Genomic DNA, 16,736 nt, shown 5'->3' on the forward strand with positions numbered 1-16,736 from the left:
ACATGGATTTTCCAGGCTTGCTTTGTCAAGCCAATAAATGCATGTGACTTTTTTTTTTTTTTTTTTTTTTTTTTTTTTTTTTTTTACCATATGCAGAAAGCTTCACACTGGCTGCTTTTGCCAAAGATAGATGAGAACCCTTTGGTCTTCCCTCATAGAATACTCATTACTGTAATACTTAAAAGTTGTGTTGTTTGTGTATAAAAGATGTGGCATCCGTGCTGGAGAGAGAGAGCTCCTTTCCTTGGGTGAATAATTCGGTTAGCAAGGTGTGGGTGGTGGAACACCGTGCGTGCGTGCGTGCGTGCGTGCGTGCGTGCGTGCGTGCGTGCGTGCGTGCGTGCGTGTGTGTGTGTGTGTGTGTGTGTGTGTAAGTAGCAAGTCCCCTGTTAACTGCAGGGCTCTGCTTTCTAGGCAGGCACCTGTACAAGTTGGTGCTGCAGGTGGGTAATGTTAAGAGGAATGAGTCTTTGCTGGCTGCCTCAGAGCTGGCTGCCACAGGCAACTTCAAAGAAGAAAGAAATTGTCCAACAGGGATGCTTATTATACTTTTGGCTGGTGTGTGCTGTAATCTCCCAGAAATCATCAATACAACAAGATATAATGTTGAAGCAATCTGCAAGTTGGGAAATGGTGTAAAATCAGAGACCTCCTACCTAAAGATAGTCACGAATTATGTAAATATATTTCATTTTCTCATTTTTCTCACTTCAGAAAAGGTATTCTAAGCACTTTGTGGCACTGACTAGATTTTATTTTCTTTCTCATTAGCTCTGGTTATGAAGTGGAATGTGTTTGTCAAAGCATCCATTTATGGGTGCACAGTGTATCCTTACACAGACGTAATTAGCATTAGGCTGCATGAAGTACTGACTCCTGAATACGTTACTCATCTGTGGGGGCCTTTATCACTCTTATGATGACATTTCTTATTTGTGACTAAATAAATGCACACTAGTGAACTTTTAGAACTATTGATAGCCGTGAGCAAAAATACTGATAGTTATCCATAGTTTCAATACTCAGAAATAATCACAACTAACAAACTATCCCCATCTATCTCCCCTATCTAAATATAGCCTCTATATAGGTGTGTGAGTGTATGTGTGTTAAAAAGTGTATGACTATATAATCAATATCTTCTTTCTATATTTTCTTTATAATCCAACCGGTTCATAATATTTGTAAAATCTTACTACTGTCTTCACTTAACATTTGATACAAGCATTAATCCTTTTGATTACATCTTCAAAATTATAATGTGATGATCATAGTCATTAATACAGACTATCATAATGTATATAATGAATTCCATATTGTTAGATAATTATAGCATTTCTTCACTATTTGCTGTCATACATAATACTACAGGAACATTTCTACATGCATGGCATGAGATTACGTTTAGTCAGGGCATCTTTTGACACACTGAAAAGCACATTGTCTTCAGAGGAAGAATTTTATACTTGCCTGAAATGAAGCTCACCAGATACAGCCCCAGTGGTCCGTGCAGGGTTTCAAAGGGCTTGCCAAAAGCGTTGTACATGAAGAAGGCTGTCCCCACCATGGTTAAGACCACAAGAATCATGCAGAAGAGAATGATATTGACGTGGATGCTCACAGGGATGGCTTGGAGCAAATCTGGGAAGACTGAGGATAAACCAAGGATTAAAGGGATTTCACAATCAGCGCTTCACAAGGGTAACCTACAATGCCAACCCTTCTTCTTTTACATGCTTTCAAAAGTCACTAAAAATCACTCTCATGAACACATTTTCTCACTTACCAATTTACAAGGAGTTTACCCAAAGATTTGAAGATGGGCTCATTTGAAAGAATTCACCCATAAAACATGGCAACTGGTGATTCTTTTGCCCTTGATTATACATTCTGTACACTTTGATGGCCAAAGTTTTAATGACAGGACTCAATAATCACTTTTAAAATCTATCTAAACTTATAATAATATTTTAAATTTAAATGCACCTGGGAGAAATCACATCAAGGAATTTTGGTACTGCCTTGCTTTTTATAATGTAAAAAAAAAAAAAATGGTTTCTAGACCACAGTAAGAAAGAACTAGGAATTTTCAATCAACTTCAACATTTTGATGTAGCACAAAGCTGAGGGAAAATAATTTCTGGTACTACAAGAAATATATTTCCATTTAGTTAAACATGCCAAATCTATTTCTAGATTTTGTATTCAGGGCAAGTAATCCTTGCTGCTCAGAAGAAGAAAAACCTTAAAGACTTATCAGGCCTATCAGTGTTGCATTAGCACGCTTGTTGTCAGCAAATGTGGATGACAAATAAAGGGAAGTCAGCTCCATGCTAGTCCCAAGCAACTAGCCGGTGCTTAATTTATTTGTTGAGCATCTACTATGTGCCAGCCATTGCTCAGGGAGCCAGAGGTGGAGCCATAAAACAAGACAGAGAAAGACCCAGCTGTCTTCCACAGAATGTGAACCTAATGGGAGCACCCTGACTAATGGCAAGTGAGCAGATAAATCTGATTTCTTATTTTCAAAGGTGATCACTAAGGTTGTCTCTCTTTACACAGCTGTCACTTCTCCTTTAAGAGGTAGAGTTAGAGCCGGGCATGGTGGCGCACGCCTTTAATCCCAGCACTCGGGAGGCAGAGGCAGGCGGATCGCTGTGAGTTTGAGGCCAGCCTGGTCTACAAAGTGAGTCCAGGATGGCCAAGGCTACACAGAGAAACTCTGTCTCGAAAAAACAAAAACAAAAACAAAACAAAACAAAAAAAGAGGTAGAGTTAGTTCCTCAATGGCCTTCAGGGGTAACTGTATTATGTAGCTTAGTAGTCCTTTATCGTCCTATGATAAGGATAACGCATTTGAAAACTCTTTTAAAAATCTACTTCCTGCAAACCGGGTCTACTAAGTCCAAACCACTTAGCACAGTCCCATGTTAGTTGGGGTATAGGGAAAGAGAGCCCTTGTGCACTTTTCTTGGGAGTAAAAATTGGAAAAACCTCCCTGCTGCTGGGGAATATCTATAAAGCACTGATATGTCTACCCTCTTTAGCTCAGCAACATTATGTATTTACGGGAGCCTCTCTTAAGCACCTTTAGGGACATGAGTCTGGTGAAGTATTATAAATATAGTCCTTGCTGAAAAGCCTGGGAAGAGCCTGCATGTTTAGCAATAGTGCATACAACCCCACACAATGGAATTTTACAGGGATCAGAGCAATTCTATAGGAACAGATGTGGAATTACCATCAAAATGTGGTGTGAAATAGAAAGAAAAAGCCACACAGAGAGAAGCGTGCATCATCCAGCCATATGGGGGAAGCCAAGGGGGTGTGTTTATAACAATTATCTAAATACTCTGTTCTCCTGACTGAATTCTCTGTACAGGCGAGATAGGTAGCTTATTAAAAACCAAGGCACAGGAAACTGGGGAGACAGCTCAGTGGGCCAGAGCACTTGTTCTGCAAATCATGAAGATGTGGGTTCAAGTCCTCCGCACCCATGTAAAAAGCAGGACATGTCAAGACGCACATGTCAAGCACTGAAAGGTAGAGTCAGGTGGATCCCAGGAGCCCACTGGCCAGCCAGCCAACATTACAAAAACAGTGAGCTCCCTGTTCAGAGATGGGGGTGGGGGCTGGGGAGGAAGAGGGTATGGGAAGGAGGGGGAGGGGCAGCTATGCTATGCTCCAGGTTCTTTACTCAGATACTGCATACACTAGTGTGTTTATTCTTTCCAATATTTTATATTTTATTTACTTATTCTGTGTGTATGCCCACATATGTGTGAGTGTGTGTGTGTGTGTGTGTATGTGTATGCACGCACACATGTGTACATCAGAGAACAGTTTTTGAGAGTTGGCCTCAGCTGCCTGGTTTTTTTTATTAGTTTATTCATATTACATCTCAATGGTTAGCCCTTCCCTTGTATCCTCCTATTCCTCCCTCCCTCCCACTTCCCCCCTTCTCCCCTCCCCCTGTGATTGAGGGAGACCTCCTCCCCCGTATATGCTCTTAGATTATCGAGTCTCTTCTTAGTAACTTGCTACTCTGAGTGCCGCCAGGCCTCCCCATCCAGGGGACGTGGTCAGAAAATGAGGCAGCAGAGTTTGTGTGAGAGTCAGATCTCACTCTCCACTCAACGGTGGAGGATATCCTGTTCATCGGCTAGGTCTGGGTAGGGGTTTGAAGCTTACTGCCTATATTCTCCTTGGCTGGTGCCTTAGTTTGAGGAGGACACCAGGACCCAGATCCGCCTGTCATAAAGTTCTTCTTGTAGGTTTCCAGGACCCTCTGGATCCTTCTATTTCCCCATTCTTCCATGCTACTTTCACCTAAAGTCTCAATAGGATGTCCTCTCCTCTGACCCACTTTCCTGATAAGTAAAGTTTTTCATGGGATGCATCCCTTGGATTAGTGTTTTGATATAAGTGAGTATATACCGTTTGTCGCTTTTTGCTTCTGGGTGACCTCACTCATTATGATAATTTCTAGTTCAATCCATTTGTCCACAAATTTTGGGAATTCCTTGTTTTTATTAGCTGAGTAGTATTCCATAGTGTAAATGTACCACAGTTTCCTAGTCCATTCTTCTACTGAGGGACACTTAGGCTGTTTCCATGTTCTGGTTATTATGAATAAGGCAGCTATGAACATGGTTGAGCATATGTCCCTGTTGTGTGGTAGGGCATTTTCTGGGTATATTCCAAGGAGTGGAATAGCTGGGTCTTGAGGAAGCCCTATTCCCATTTTTCTGAGAAAGTGCCAGATAGCTTTCCAAAGTGGTTGTACTAGTTTGCATTCCCACCAGCAATGAAGGAGTGTTCCTCTCTCCACATCCTCGTCAACATGTGGTGTCACTTGAGTTTTTGATATTAGCCATTCTGATGGGTGTAAGATGGAATCTCGGTGTCATTTTGATTTGCATTTCTCTGATGACTAACGAGGATGAGCATTTATTTAAGTGTTTCTCGGCCATTTGATATTTCTCTGTTGAGAATTCTGTTTAGTTCTGAAGAAGTCAAATTATCTCTATTTGCAGATGATATAATAGTGTATATGAGTGACCCCCAAAATTCCACCAGAGAACTCCTACAGCTGATAAACACCTTCAGCAAATTGGCAGGATACAAAATTAACTCAAAAAAGTCAGTAGCTTTCCTATATATAAAGGACAAACAGGCAGAGGAAGAAATTAGGAAAACTACTCCTTTCACGATAGCCACAAGCAATATAAAATATCTAGGAGTAACTCTAACCAAGAAAGTGAAGGACTTATTTGAAAAAAACTTTGAACCTCTGAAGAAAGAGATTGAAGATGACATGAGAAGATGGAGGGATTTACCTTGTTCGTGGATCAGGAGAATTAACATAGTAAAAATGGCCATCTTACCAAAAGCAATTTACAGATTCAACACAGTCCCTATCAAAATACCCACAAAATATTTTGAAGATATTGAAAGATCAATTCTCAAATTCATATGGAGAAATAAAAAGCCCAGAATAGCAAAAACAATCCTACACAATAAAAGATCCTCCGGAGGAATCTCCATACCTGATCTCAAGTTGTACTACAGAGCAACAGTAATCAAAACAGCATGGTACTGGCACAGCAATAAACTGGTGGACCAATGGAATTGAATTGAAGACCCAGAGATGAATCCACACACATTTGCTCACTTGATTTTTGACAAAGAAGCCAAATCTATTCAATGGAAAAAGGATAGCATCTTCAACAAATGGTGCTGGTCTAACTGGATGTCTACATGTAGAAAAATGCAATTAAGACCCCTATTTGTAACCATGCACAAAACTCAAGTCCAAGTGGATTAAAGACCTCAACTTAAAACCAGAGACATTAATTCAGTTAGAGGAAAAAGTGGGGAAGAGCCTGGAACACATAGGCATAGGAGACAACTTCCTGAACAGTACACCAACAGCCCAGGTTTTAACGTCAACAATTAATAAATGGGACCTCATGAGGCTGAGAAGCTTCTGTAAGACAGGAGACACTGTCATCAGAACAAAGTGACAGCCTACAGACTGGGAAAAGATCTTTACCAACCCTTCATCTGACAAAGGTCTAATATCCAAAATATATAAAGAACTCAAGAAATTAAACACCACCAAACCAAATAACCCAATTGAGAAGTGGGGCTCAGCTGCCTGTTTTAACAACTAACTTCCATTCACTTGTTAAGAGCTAACTGAGAGGTTTCTCAAGGCCAGGGTGTCTTGTTGGGTTAAGTATGGCTCCTCCACACCTCTAAGTATTTTTATTCTGTTGCATATGGTAATCCTAACTCTAAAAGAACAGAAGACCACATGAGATGTCTTCCTAGACCCATACTACCCAATGTCATTAAAGTGACACCTTCCATTATTTCATGGTTGTTCCCAGCTTCAGCCATGGATAAGCCATACTAGTGCTAGCCAGAAAATCGGTTTTTCACCAGAGTTGGCTCTCCTCTTCCACAATGTGGGCACAGGCATTGAATTCAGGTCCTTAGCCTTGGTAGCAAGCTTTTTGTATTCACAAAGCTCGGCCAATTTTTACACACAGGAAGGAAATATTATTTTGCTTTAAGTTGATAGAGTAAAATTACTGAAGTACAGAGATTTAATTTGCCTAAAGTCGTAATGACAGCTGCCTTTGTGGTCATTCTCTACACCCTTTAGTTTTAGAACAACAATAAAATTAACATTAAAAAACATCTCACATTTTGATTCTGTAAGTTTTTAAAATGTTGTTGCTGTTATTGTTATTGTTGTTGTTATTATTGTTGTTGTTGTTGTATTCTGAGTTGGATGCTATGTGGGCTTCTGGGATCAAGCTCACATTTCCAAGACTTGTGCGGCAAGCTCCTTTACCCATTGAGCCATCTTGCCAAACCTCTGCAAGACTTAACAAATGCAGTCAATCTATATAACTGTCACCACAATCAAGATATGGGATGGTCTACCATTTCCCAACCTTCCCCCACTCTTTTTTCCCCAACTCCTTGGCTTTGGCAGGTAGAACTCTAGAAGAGAAATAGAAGTGTTTCCAAAATGTAGCTGTCATCCTCTTTCTCCTCTGTGCAGCAAGGGACCAGTTGTTCCATGGTTTCTTCATCAGGGTTTTAAAAACTGAAGCCATTTGGTAGAGGTAGGCCATCTCATTGTTTTAATTAACATTTCCCAGAGGACTGTGGAGGTGGACCATGCTTGGTGAACTTGTTCTTGATATTTGCATTAGTTTGGGTGATGTGTCTATTTATATCTTTTGTATGTATTTTACTAGGTTGTCTGTAATTGAGTTTTGAGACAGCTTTATGAATGCTGGATGCAAGCTCTCTACCAGATAAGAAAATCGAATATTTTCTCCATGTCTGGGCCATGTCTCTGTGTCTTTTAAAGAACACTTTTTCCCTTTATGAAGTCCAATTTATCAATTCTTTCTTTTATGTATCAAGTTTCAGATCTAAGAAGTTTTTGACAAATGCAAGGTTTCAGATGTTTTTTTTTTTCCTTGAAATTTATAGGGTGTGTGTCTCTCTCTCTCTCTCTGTGTGTGTGTGTGTGTGTGTGTGTCTTTGTGTATAAGACAAGGACCATCTTGGGTATTGGCACTGCCCACCTATTTTGTATTTTGCAGCAGGTCCCTAGCTGTATATTAGCTGAATACTTTACAGTTATGCTTGGTTGATGTCATATGATAAAACTTTTCTTGGGAAAATGCATCACATAGTCTACACACTCCTATAATATAAAGATCAGAAAGTCTAATTTGGTGCACTAATGAGTTTTACTGGGATTCAGTATAAGACTATAGGCGAAAGGTTACTTACAGGAGCAAAAATGACTCAAAGACAGCTGCATCATTAAAGTCCACCCGAGCATGGGTAACAACTCACAAAGTCTTGAAAACTTGGTATAGTGAGAATCTTGGAATATTTGTTTCCTTTTTAAAAACACAGAAATATTATAAGAATATGCTTTTGTTTTTATTCCAAGTGTGCAACAAAGGGCTGCTTCAGGTTGTCCACAGTAGTTGACTATGACTTGCTTCGTGCTCTAGCAGAGGTGTGATCTTGCCAGCTTCAGATAGTTTTCCTAGATTGTGTGATTTTGGAATTCTGGGGGCTTTTCAGAGGGTATATAAATGCTAAGACCCCAAGATGTGGTGTGTATAGGTTGTTGGTTGGTTGGTGGTGGGTTGCTGTTGCTAATTAAAACAATGAGATGGCCTACGTCTACCAAATGACTTCAGTTTTTAAAACCCCGATGAAGAAATCGTGGAACAACTGGTCCCTTGCTTCACAGAGGATAAAGAGGATGACACCTACATTTTGGAAAGCACTTCGATTTTTCTTCTAGAGTTCTACCTGCCAGAGCCGAGGAGTTGGGGAAAAAGAGTGGAAGAAGGTTGGGAAATGGTAGAACATCCCATATCTTGATTGTTATTGGTGGATTGTTGTTGTGAAGTAGTCACGCACAAAGAAGAACAAGAAGAAATTAGATAAGCTGAGAGCGAAGACCATGCTTGCCCTAAGGAGCCCGATGCTTTACTCTTCCAGGAGGGGACTAGGGAATCTGGTCCATTTCAGGCGTCATCTGCCTTCCTACAGAAGGAGCTCACGTGGAAGACAGTATTTCAATCTGGGAGGAAACTGTTGGACGTCAGTGGGTTTGCTAGCCAGCCCCAGGATCTGATCGTCTCCCCTTCTCCAGCCCTGGGATTATAAACTAAGCCCACCACAGCTAGTTCATTTATTCATTACTTGTTAGCGTGAGGTCTGGAAATCAAAGCCAGGTCTCAAGCTTGCCTGGAAAGCAGTTTACTGACTAAGCCATCTCCCCTGCCTCTTGGTGTCTATTTTGAGGGTTGTTTTTGTTTTGTTTTGTTTTTTGTTTGTTTGTTTTTGGTTTTTTGTTTGTTTGTTTGTTTGTTTTTGTACATAGTAATAGTTTGGGGCCAAGGCTGTTCTGCTTCTCTTCTGTACCCTAGCTGTTCCAGAACCTAGGTATCTTGACTTCCACTACCAAGGCATGCCATCCCACTTCTTAGGAATGCACCTCAGAGAACAGAAAGACACACTTCACCCAACCCTGAGTGCCGATGCTTATGTGCCCTCATTCACGTTCACCAATACTGAAATCCACTAAATAGCATCAATGGGTGGACAGCTAAGCAAGGTGCGCACATCCGTATAATAAACTATAAGCCAGTAACAAAAGGAAGCAGACAACCGCTGCACACGGTAGCACAGATAGGTCTGAAAGGATGGTCATTGTTCACCCTTCTGACAGAAGAATGAAGGCATCTTGGTCCCAGGAAAGAGAGGGCGAGAAGGACAATCCAGGCTATGGAGCTGACATGCAAAGAAAGGCTGTCATGCCCTTGTTACTGGAGCCGCTGTTATGACACCGAGTTGAACAAGTCATCAGTTAACGACTCCTAGTACAAACACAAGCACCGGGAGGCACCCCGTAGGAAATGTGCTCTCACGCAATCATTTCATAGGGGCTGTATCCTTGGAATCTGTGCTCTTCCGCCCTTTCCACATTCTCTAGCCTCCCTTTCTCACCACCTTCAGTCTTTTACTCTGTCCTCTGCGCGCTCGTGCATGCGCGCGCGCGCGAGCACACACACACGCACACACACACACACCCTAGCCTGGCTTAAAGGAAATCTGCTATTTCCCAATTTCAATGTTTTCCTTTACACCTAGTCTCTACGTCAGGCTCCTTTTATCCGGTTGCCATTTCACCTCCTGCAAAGACCTGCCTCGTCCGCTTTTTCACTGGCTGCTTTGAAAAGCGCCCTTTCGCCTTCCTGGTTGTGGCACTCTGGGTCATAGTCACATTCTCTTACTTGATATCCCATGCTGTTTAAGCCTGTGAACCATTTTCTATGAAGGTCTTTCCTCCCTAGGCTTCCCTCAGACAGTCCCTTGCACCTCAGCCACCCTTCTTCCAGTCTCTTGCCTCCCTCTCTTTCTCACACACACACACCACTCCCTTCCAGGGCGTGCCTCCTACTGTCTCCTTCATCCCCCCCGCCCCCCCAGGAATTCTGTGTTCCACTGTGCATCCAGCCTCTGCCTTCCGGCTGCAGGTCCCACCGCTCTACCCCAGTCTGCCCTCCGCCTTGAAGGTTGTTAAATATAACAACTCCAGCTTCGTCTTCCTTCTGCACTTGCTCTTTGCTCTTTCTCTTCTCTTTATCTCTGCCTGGCACAACTTTGCAGGACTTTTGAGTGTATTCTGTCCTAGGTCCAGTTCCATTTGCTTTTTTGTAAGGAGGACTTTTGAACTGGGTCTCTTTCTTTCCACTCTTTTGTCACCGCTTTGTGGTGTTGGAAGTGTCCCTCCTCTGCCTTTCTGTTTGTTATTCTTCTCATCGATTGTCTGTCGGGTCACATGCCTTAATATTTTTAGTGACTTCATATTACCTAGCAAGGAAGGTCTGTCATGTCCTGGTCGATGCCCCCAGCCTTATCTTTTCTTCTCCCCTCATACATCTTCTGTGCTCTAGCCTCATGAAGCCATTTTCCCTGCTGTTCTTTTACTTGGAAGGTCTTTGCTTATAGTGAATGAAATATAAATGACCCTTGTGAACTTATCTGGTTTTCTATACCTTGTCCTTATACATGGTAACTCTCCTTCATTGAGCTTTCTGAACAAATACAATAATTTTTATAGTAACTACTGTTGTTCAGGCATTGATAGCTGAGGTTCGTCATCAATTTTGACTCCTACTTAGATTGCACATGTTGGCCCTTCTGAAGCTTGGTATAGCTCTGTGGCATGCCTTGGACAAAAGAATTAAAGTGCAAGTGGCATGTTTGAGTTCTACATCATAGAATTTAGTTGCTGGTGTGATGGTTCCACAAAACTTTCTCTGTCACAACTGTCAACATTGCCTATGACAGATGTAGCCTAGAGTGAATCTCCAGCTGAAGAAATACATCTTTTTTATAAAACCTATAGAGTTTGGTTTTATTTGTTAGAAAAACACAACTTAGCCCATTCTGACTGACAAAAATCATTCATTATAAAGACTTCTGCTAGATTCTGTCATTGAGAAAATATCCTTTCTAATGGTGTTGCCATCTTTAGACTCCAGCATAATGCTAAGGCACTTATATATAGGCACTAAGAAGCCTTTCAGAGAGAAATAGAATTGTGTTATACATATCTTTCTGTCTTGAACATTTTTATCCTATATGGAAAGTCAAGCTGTTTTCAGTAGATCAAATAAAAAAAAAGATGAAAGGTATTTGTTTTTACTACTAAGTGATAAGCATGTTCCTTTATTGCTTATCATTAATCCATGTTTTATTTGATACCCCCAAATGTATGACTTTCATTTCAATTGCTTCAAATTTTATTTTAGTTTTAGGTGCTGGAGTTTTCTTTTTGTTATATTTCACCTAGACCCTTCATTGTTCCTTTATCTGTTACTGATTTTAGTCTGTCATGTCTCTTATTTAGTAGTCTTAAAAACAGGACTTAGTAAATTTAATCTGAATTTATGTGCAATATGGCATTGCTCAGGAGTGACAAAGAACTGAAATATTATGAATCACAAAAGCAAAAGCCTATGGTGTTGCTGTCGGGAGCAATATGAATAGCCAGGCGTTAACTAAGAAGAATGTCAGGTTCACCAGAGCAGAGCTCTCAGGGTTACGTAGGTTTTCAACTATGCAGTTTTGCCTTTAATATGTACAGTAAAGGTCTATAAACATTTCAGCTCCCTTGTCTGTAAATAGGGATAATGAAACAGCAATCTCACAGAAATAGAGAAATGAATAGTGGTTACGAGAGGCTGGGCTCGGAGGAGATTGGTCAATAGGCTTAGAGTTCCAATTAGACAGGAGAAATATGCTCTGTTGCACAGTAGGGTAACTCTAGTTAACAAAAGTGCACTGCATATTCCAAAATATGAAAGAGAAAATTTTAATGTATCACCACAAATGATCCATATCCTACTTACCCTGATTTGATCACTATTCAATACACACGTATCGTGGCATCACATTGTGTCCCATGAATATGTACTATTATGTGTCAAAAAAAAAAAAAAGAAGAAGAAGAAAGAAAATATAAGTGTCATAGGGCATGTGAGAAATAAAAATGAGCTCATTTATGTAGCAGTTCTTTGGAAATGTGGAGTAATTGCCTAACTATTTCTTTCACCTGATGAGAACAGCAGGGGTGTTGAGCGCTGACTAGAGTAGGATGTGATCATGCAGTGCAGAGTGTCTGCATTTTGTAGACTGAGGACCAGTCACTGGGATTGGGCAGGGGCCGGTTGATCTACGGGTGATCAGATTATATGACTTACACCAGGACCAAAGAGCCTCCTCCTCCCCCCCCCCCCCCCCCCGCCCACAGTAATCCTTTGATTATGTGAAATGAATTGTTTTGTAGCTTCGATTTCTTTCTCTTTTTTTCTTTCATCACCAGGGGGCAACTATTAAAAATAATGACATTTCAGCTTTCTTGATACTTATTTGATGCCTGTCACAGATGTTCCTCATCGTATGATAAACTGCTCCTGTCCTTGTTTCTACTTCCTGTGTGCATTTGGGGTTCAGTGGAGGTGCACTCTCTGTAATACCTTCTCTAAAATGACCTTCAGGTTGATAACATCCTGCTAAAAGGACCCCTGTGAGTCTCTTTGGAAGGACCAGACGCTTGGCACAGAAGACAGGCAAATGTAGATCACAATCGTAGCTTTGTTTTTACTCTGATCTTCTGCCAAGTTCTGCGAACTAGGTGGCTTCACCGACACAGACAGGTGGGGGTGAGCATCTGGCTAGCTGGGGCAAAACTGACTCTTTGGCCCAACCATCTGCACAGCTGCAAATGTGCAAAGAAAGAACACCTCTGCGAAAGAGAGAGAGGCGCACTGTTTCTCACTAGAGAGTTATCTACCAGGTCCTTCAAGAATATGTATAGTTCAATGACTGGAAGCCAAGGATCTCAGCTTGAGCTTGACCAGAACAATCTGCTAAGCGTGGAATCCTAAATACTGCTTCTCACCCTTTCTCGGTTGGCTTCCCTCATTCCTGAGAGACTTTTGATCTCTTAGCCTCACTTGCTACCGCCAGTCCTGACCACCATTGCTCCAGTAATTCTCAACCTGGACGGTATCTTACAATCACCTGGCGAGCTGTTAAACCAACCCAACATGGCAGACCCTGCCCCACAGAGCCAGAGCCAGTAGTTCTGGGATGGAGATTTGGCATCGGTAAGTTTTAAAGACTCCCAAGATGATCCTAAGCGGCAGCCAGGTTCATGGACCACTGATCTAATGGTTTTGGTCTTGTCAGCCCTCTTGCCTTCATCTGCCAGATGTGAAATGCAGACAGCACCATCTGTGAGGCTCTGGGAGCAGAGGCAGCCTCTGAGAATGGTGTCAGCAATGGCACAGCAACTTCTGTTGAGATTAAAGCCCCAGAGGCAGTTTGAGAGGTTCTGCCTTTCTTCTCAACTTGTCTTTCTTACATAAAAGACCTTCTTATTATTTTTAAAGACCTATTTTGCCTCCTGATGTGCTCAGCTATTCATTTTCTTGAAAGAGAATGAGAGGAGAAGAGGTCTCTTTTTACAGAAATGCTCTTGATCTGACTTCCCCCTCAGCCCATCTGTAGCCAGTCATTATGAAAATCTGGTAAAAAGAGATTTCCCTGACACATGCTCTGTGCATTCACTTTTCTTAGTATCACCCACAAGCTCACAGCCAGGTATTGAGCCAAGTTCCTGATGGCTATGTGGCCAGACACAATGAGATCTGTGACCCAGTGCTTAAAAGGAGGAGACCTGGTGACATGACAGAACCATTTCAAAACAATTTCCCCAGCACCTTGCTTGAATCCTTCTCAGCTGAAGTGCACCCACCTGACTTAAGCCTACTTGCAGGCAGCCCGCCAGTGAGTCTGAATCACCAATGGTGGCTTATGGAGAACAGCCGCTTTTGTACACATATGTCTCTGATAGCAGAACCCAGTTAGCTGCTCTGAATCCACAGGGGCATGATTGCGCTGGGGCAATAACTTCTGAGAATGGCTTTGCCACAGTTGTAACATGCTGGGATGGAGCAAAACTCCAGCCCTGAATAAATGAGTCTACCAGGTACTAAGTTTGCTTACTCAAATCTATCACATGTGTAATGAAAGTGCATCCCACTAGCACGTCTACCCTGGGCACTTGGATGACTATCTACAGGAAGCGAAGTTTTTTTCAAAATTGTTTTGGTGCCCAGCTTCTTATTATGGGATCACATGACTGAATGTTGAAGGTTTAGAAGGTCTGGCAACAATAAAAAGTGTCTGAATGAGTAAAAATGAATTCAAAATCAAACGTGTAGTGAATCCGAAGTGATTTGGGTAGAACTCCACGATGCATGGCATGGCTTCATTGCAGTTGCAATGAATACACTTTACATCGCACGTCCCATCTCAGCAGTGACAATGAATATACAGTGCTTAGAACACCTGGGCTCAGTTCAGACTCTCTTCTGTTACCAATGGCAGTATTCTCACTGTCCATATAAGGTTGTCTGCCTCAATAACCATATAAAGGTTTACATATAGAAAACAAAGACTTTTTCTAAAAAAGTATTTTCCTACCATCATCTTTCAGCATGTCAGTATCAAATTAATTTGTCATTGGATCATATTGTGTTAGAGTGTTTGACTTTAAAACTTTCTATTAGAGTTGCTGGCTTGAGTTTCAAAATATTTGTTAACTAAATTTTGGCATGGATTGGGACTGAGTTTCCAACCACTTCCTGAGATGGCCCTAAACACCCTTCTTCCGTTTTGTATTACATGTGTATGTACAGTGACAATCTCGGCACTGACAATCATAAAATCAAAATTCTTATCAACTGTGAAAAATGTTGGAAATGCTCTGTGTTCTAATGTATCAAATATTCAGCACGACTTACTTCTTTAGGTAAAAATAAAAGATTGCATCCATTTTATTAATATGCAAATTTGCCTTCACTGTTAATAAAGGACAAAATTATATCTGTTTCAAAGAATTGTTTTAAACTAAACTCCTTTATGATTCATAATCTGCAAAAAATGTGGGAATTGTGTACTATATTATCTACCTATATAGCCAGGGTCACAGAAAAGTTTCTCCAGCAAAGAATTGTGCAAAAAAAAAAAAAAAAAAAAGTAAGAAACCCTAGTACAGTACATATGAGTTTTGTTTTAAAATATGATTCTAACTTTATAGAATACAGAACTTTTAAGGTAAAATGCACTTTTGTTTATTTCATTTTTATAAAAACTGAGGTTTTAAGCTATGTCTATTGGCACATGCTTTTAATCCCAGCACTCATAAAGAAGAGAAAGGGAAATTTCTGTGAGTTTTGGGACAGCCAGAGCTACACAGTGAGATCCTGTCTTAGGGGGGAAAAGACTTTAACAGATGCTTTAATTCTGTCTTGTTGCTCCTAGTTTTCAAAATAAGTAGGCGCTGGTACCTGTTCAGTTGTGAAACTGTCATCTTATGAAACTCTCTTATTCTGTTAATGGTTGTGGTGTAATCATGGCTTTAGTCAAAGCAATTAATTAATGGTCATACTGTAAAGGCTGTAGTTAACTAAACAGTGTTGCCAGATATCTTTGTCTTAAATCTAAACTGTGGATACAAAAGAAGTGTAATTCATAGCTCAGAGACTAGACTGAAGCTTGTGACCTAGTCAATCTATATCCTCAAGCAAGATTGACTATTTTATCTTCCAGAGGTCAAATACCAGGGTTTGGGTATTTAAATATAGAAAAGTGAACTTAAAGAGCTTAAAAGAGCAAGGAATGAATTTTAAAATGAGTTCTTTGTGAGGTTTCAACACAATATTAAAGAAGATGCTCAGAGATATGGACTGCTGCCCACTTTGAACCCCTCACCCCCCCCCCAAAATAACAAAGGCCTCAAAACCCCTTCTGCATCTTCTTGATGACCCTTTTACCAAAATATGATGAAAGAGTCTTATTTATCATCTGCACGTGAACTGGAATCCAGGTCTGCTACCCACTATGATTTTGGGGCCGCCCTGTGACATCTCAGCGCTTCTAGAGTCCGAATTTGACCAAGAGAACTAGCATCATAATAGCAGGGAGCTAGACAGATTTTAGCCATTGAGGGTGACATCTCCCTCTCAATAAACTGCATGCCACCTCCATTTCTTTCAGGACCCTACAAAAAGAAGCCCCCTTTTAAGGATTTAAATCACCATGTGAGAAAGTCAAAGTGTCTGAACTCTGCTGAGATCTGTTAGCTGAAAGCTACTTCTTCCTGATCAAAAATACGTGTTCTATCTCTGCCTCTCAGTGGAGGTGCCATTCCGAACTTCTCCCAAGGTAAGTCCACTACACACTACTATCTCCTGGCTTACGGAAGCTGGCCTTGTCAATCTCCTGGCCAGCAATCTAACTTTACTAGGAAATCTGATTCTCCTGAAGATGTACTAAAGAGAAGAAAGCCACTGATAAAGAGAAGAAAGGACTAATTATCTCCTTAATGAGAGAAGGCACTTCCCTTTCCAGAAGATGTGTGCAGTGTTTCCCTTTTCCTTTTCCATCTCTTTCCTTTCAGATAACAGCCAGAAGCATGTGCACACTTCCACTGGCACTCTGGCCTTTCTCAGTCTTTCTCTGAAGCACCCCTCATACCTTCCATCATGCAGATTTTTGCTGAAATTCAATGTGGAACTTGCCAGCTTTCTTGAAACCATGAC

At 41.1% G+C, this 16,736-nt stretch overlaps 1 protein-coding gene across 2 annotated transcripts in view; it reads right to left on the reverse strand.

The window, feature by feature from the left end:
* Positions 1 to 16,736, reverse strand: part of Clrn1 (clarin 1) — a 36,622-nt gene that overhangs the window by 11,099 nt on the left and 8,787 nt on the right. The window contains exon 2 of one of the 2 annotated variants that reach the window (XM_051156828.1): positions 1,471 to 1,650. The exons of the other annotated variant lie outside the window; for it this stretch is intronic. Coding sequence (XP_051012785.1) covers positions 1,471 to 1,650 — 180 coding nt within the window. The remainder of the gene's footprint in view (positions 1 to 1,470; positions 1,651 to 16,736) is intronic. 2 annotated transcript variants of the gene reach the window in all.

Source organism: Acomys russatus, chromosome 15 (genome assembly GCF_903995435.1).
Source record: "Acomys russatus chromosome 15, mAcoRus1.1, whole genome shotgun sequence".
Taxonomy (NCBI): Eukaryota; Metazoa; Chordata; class Mammalia; order Rodentia; family Muridae; genus Acomys; species Acomys russatus.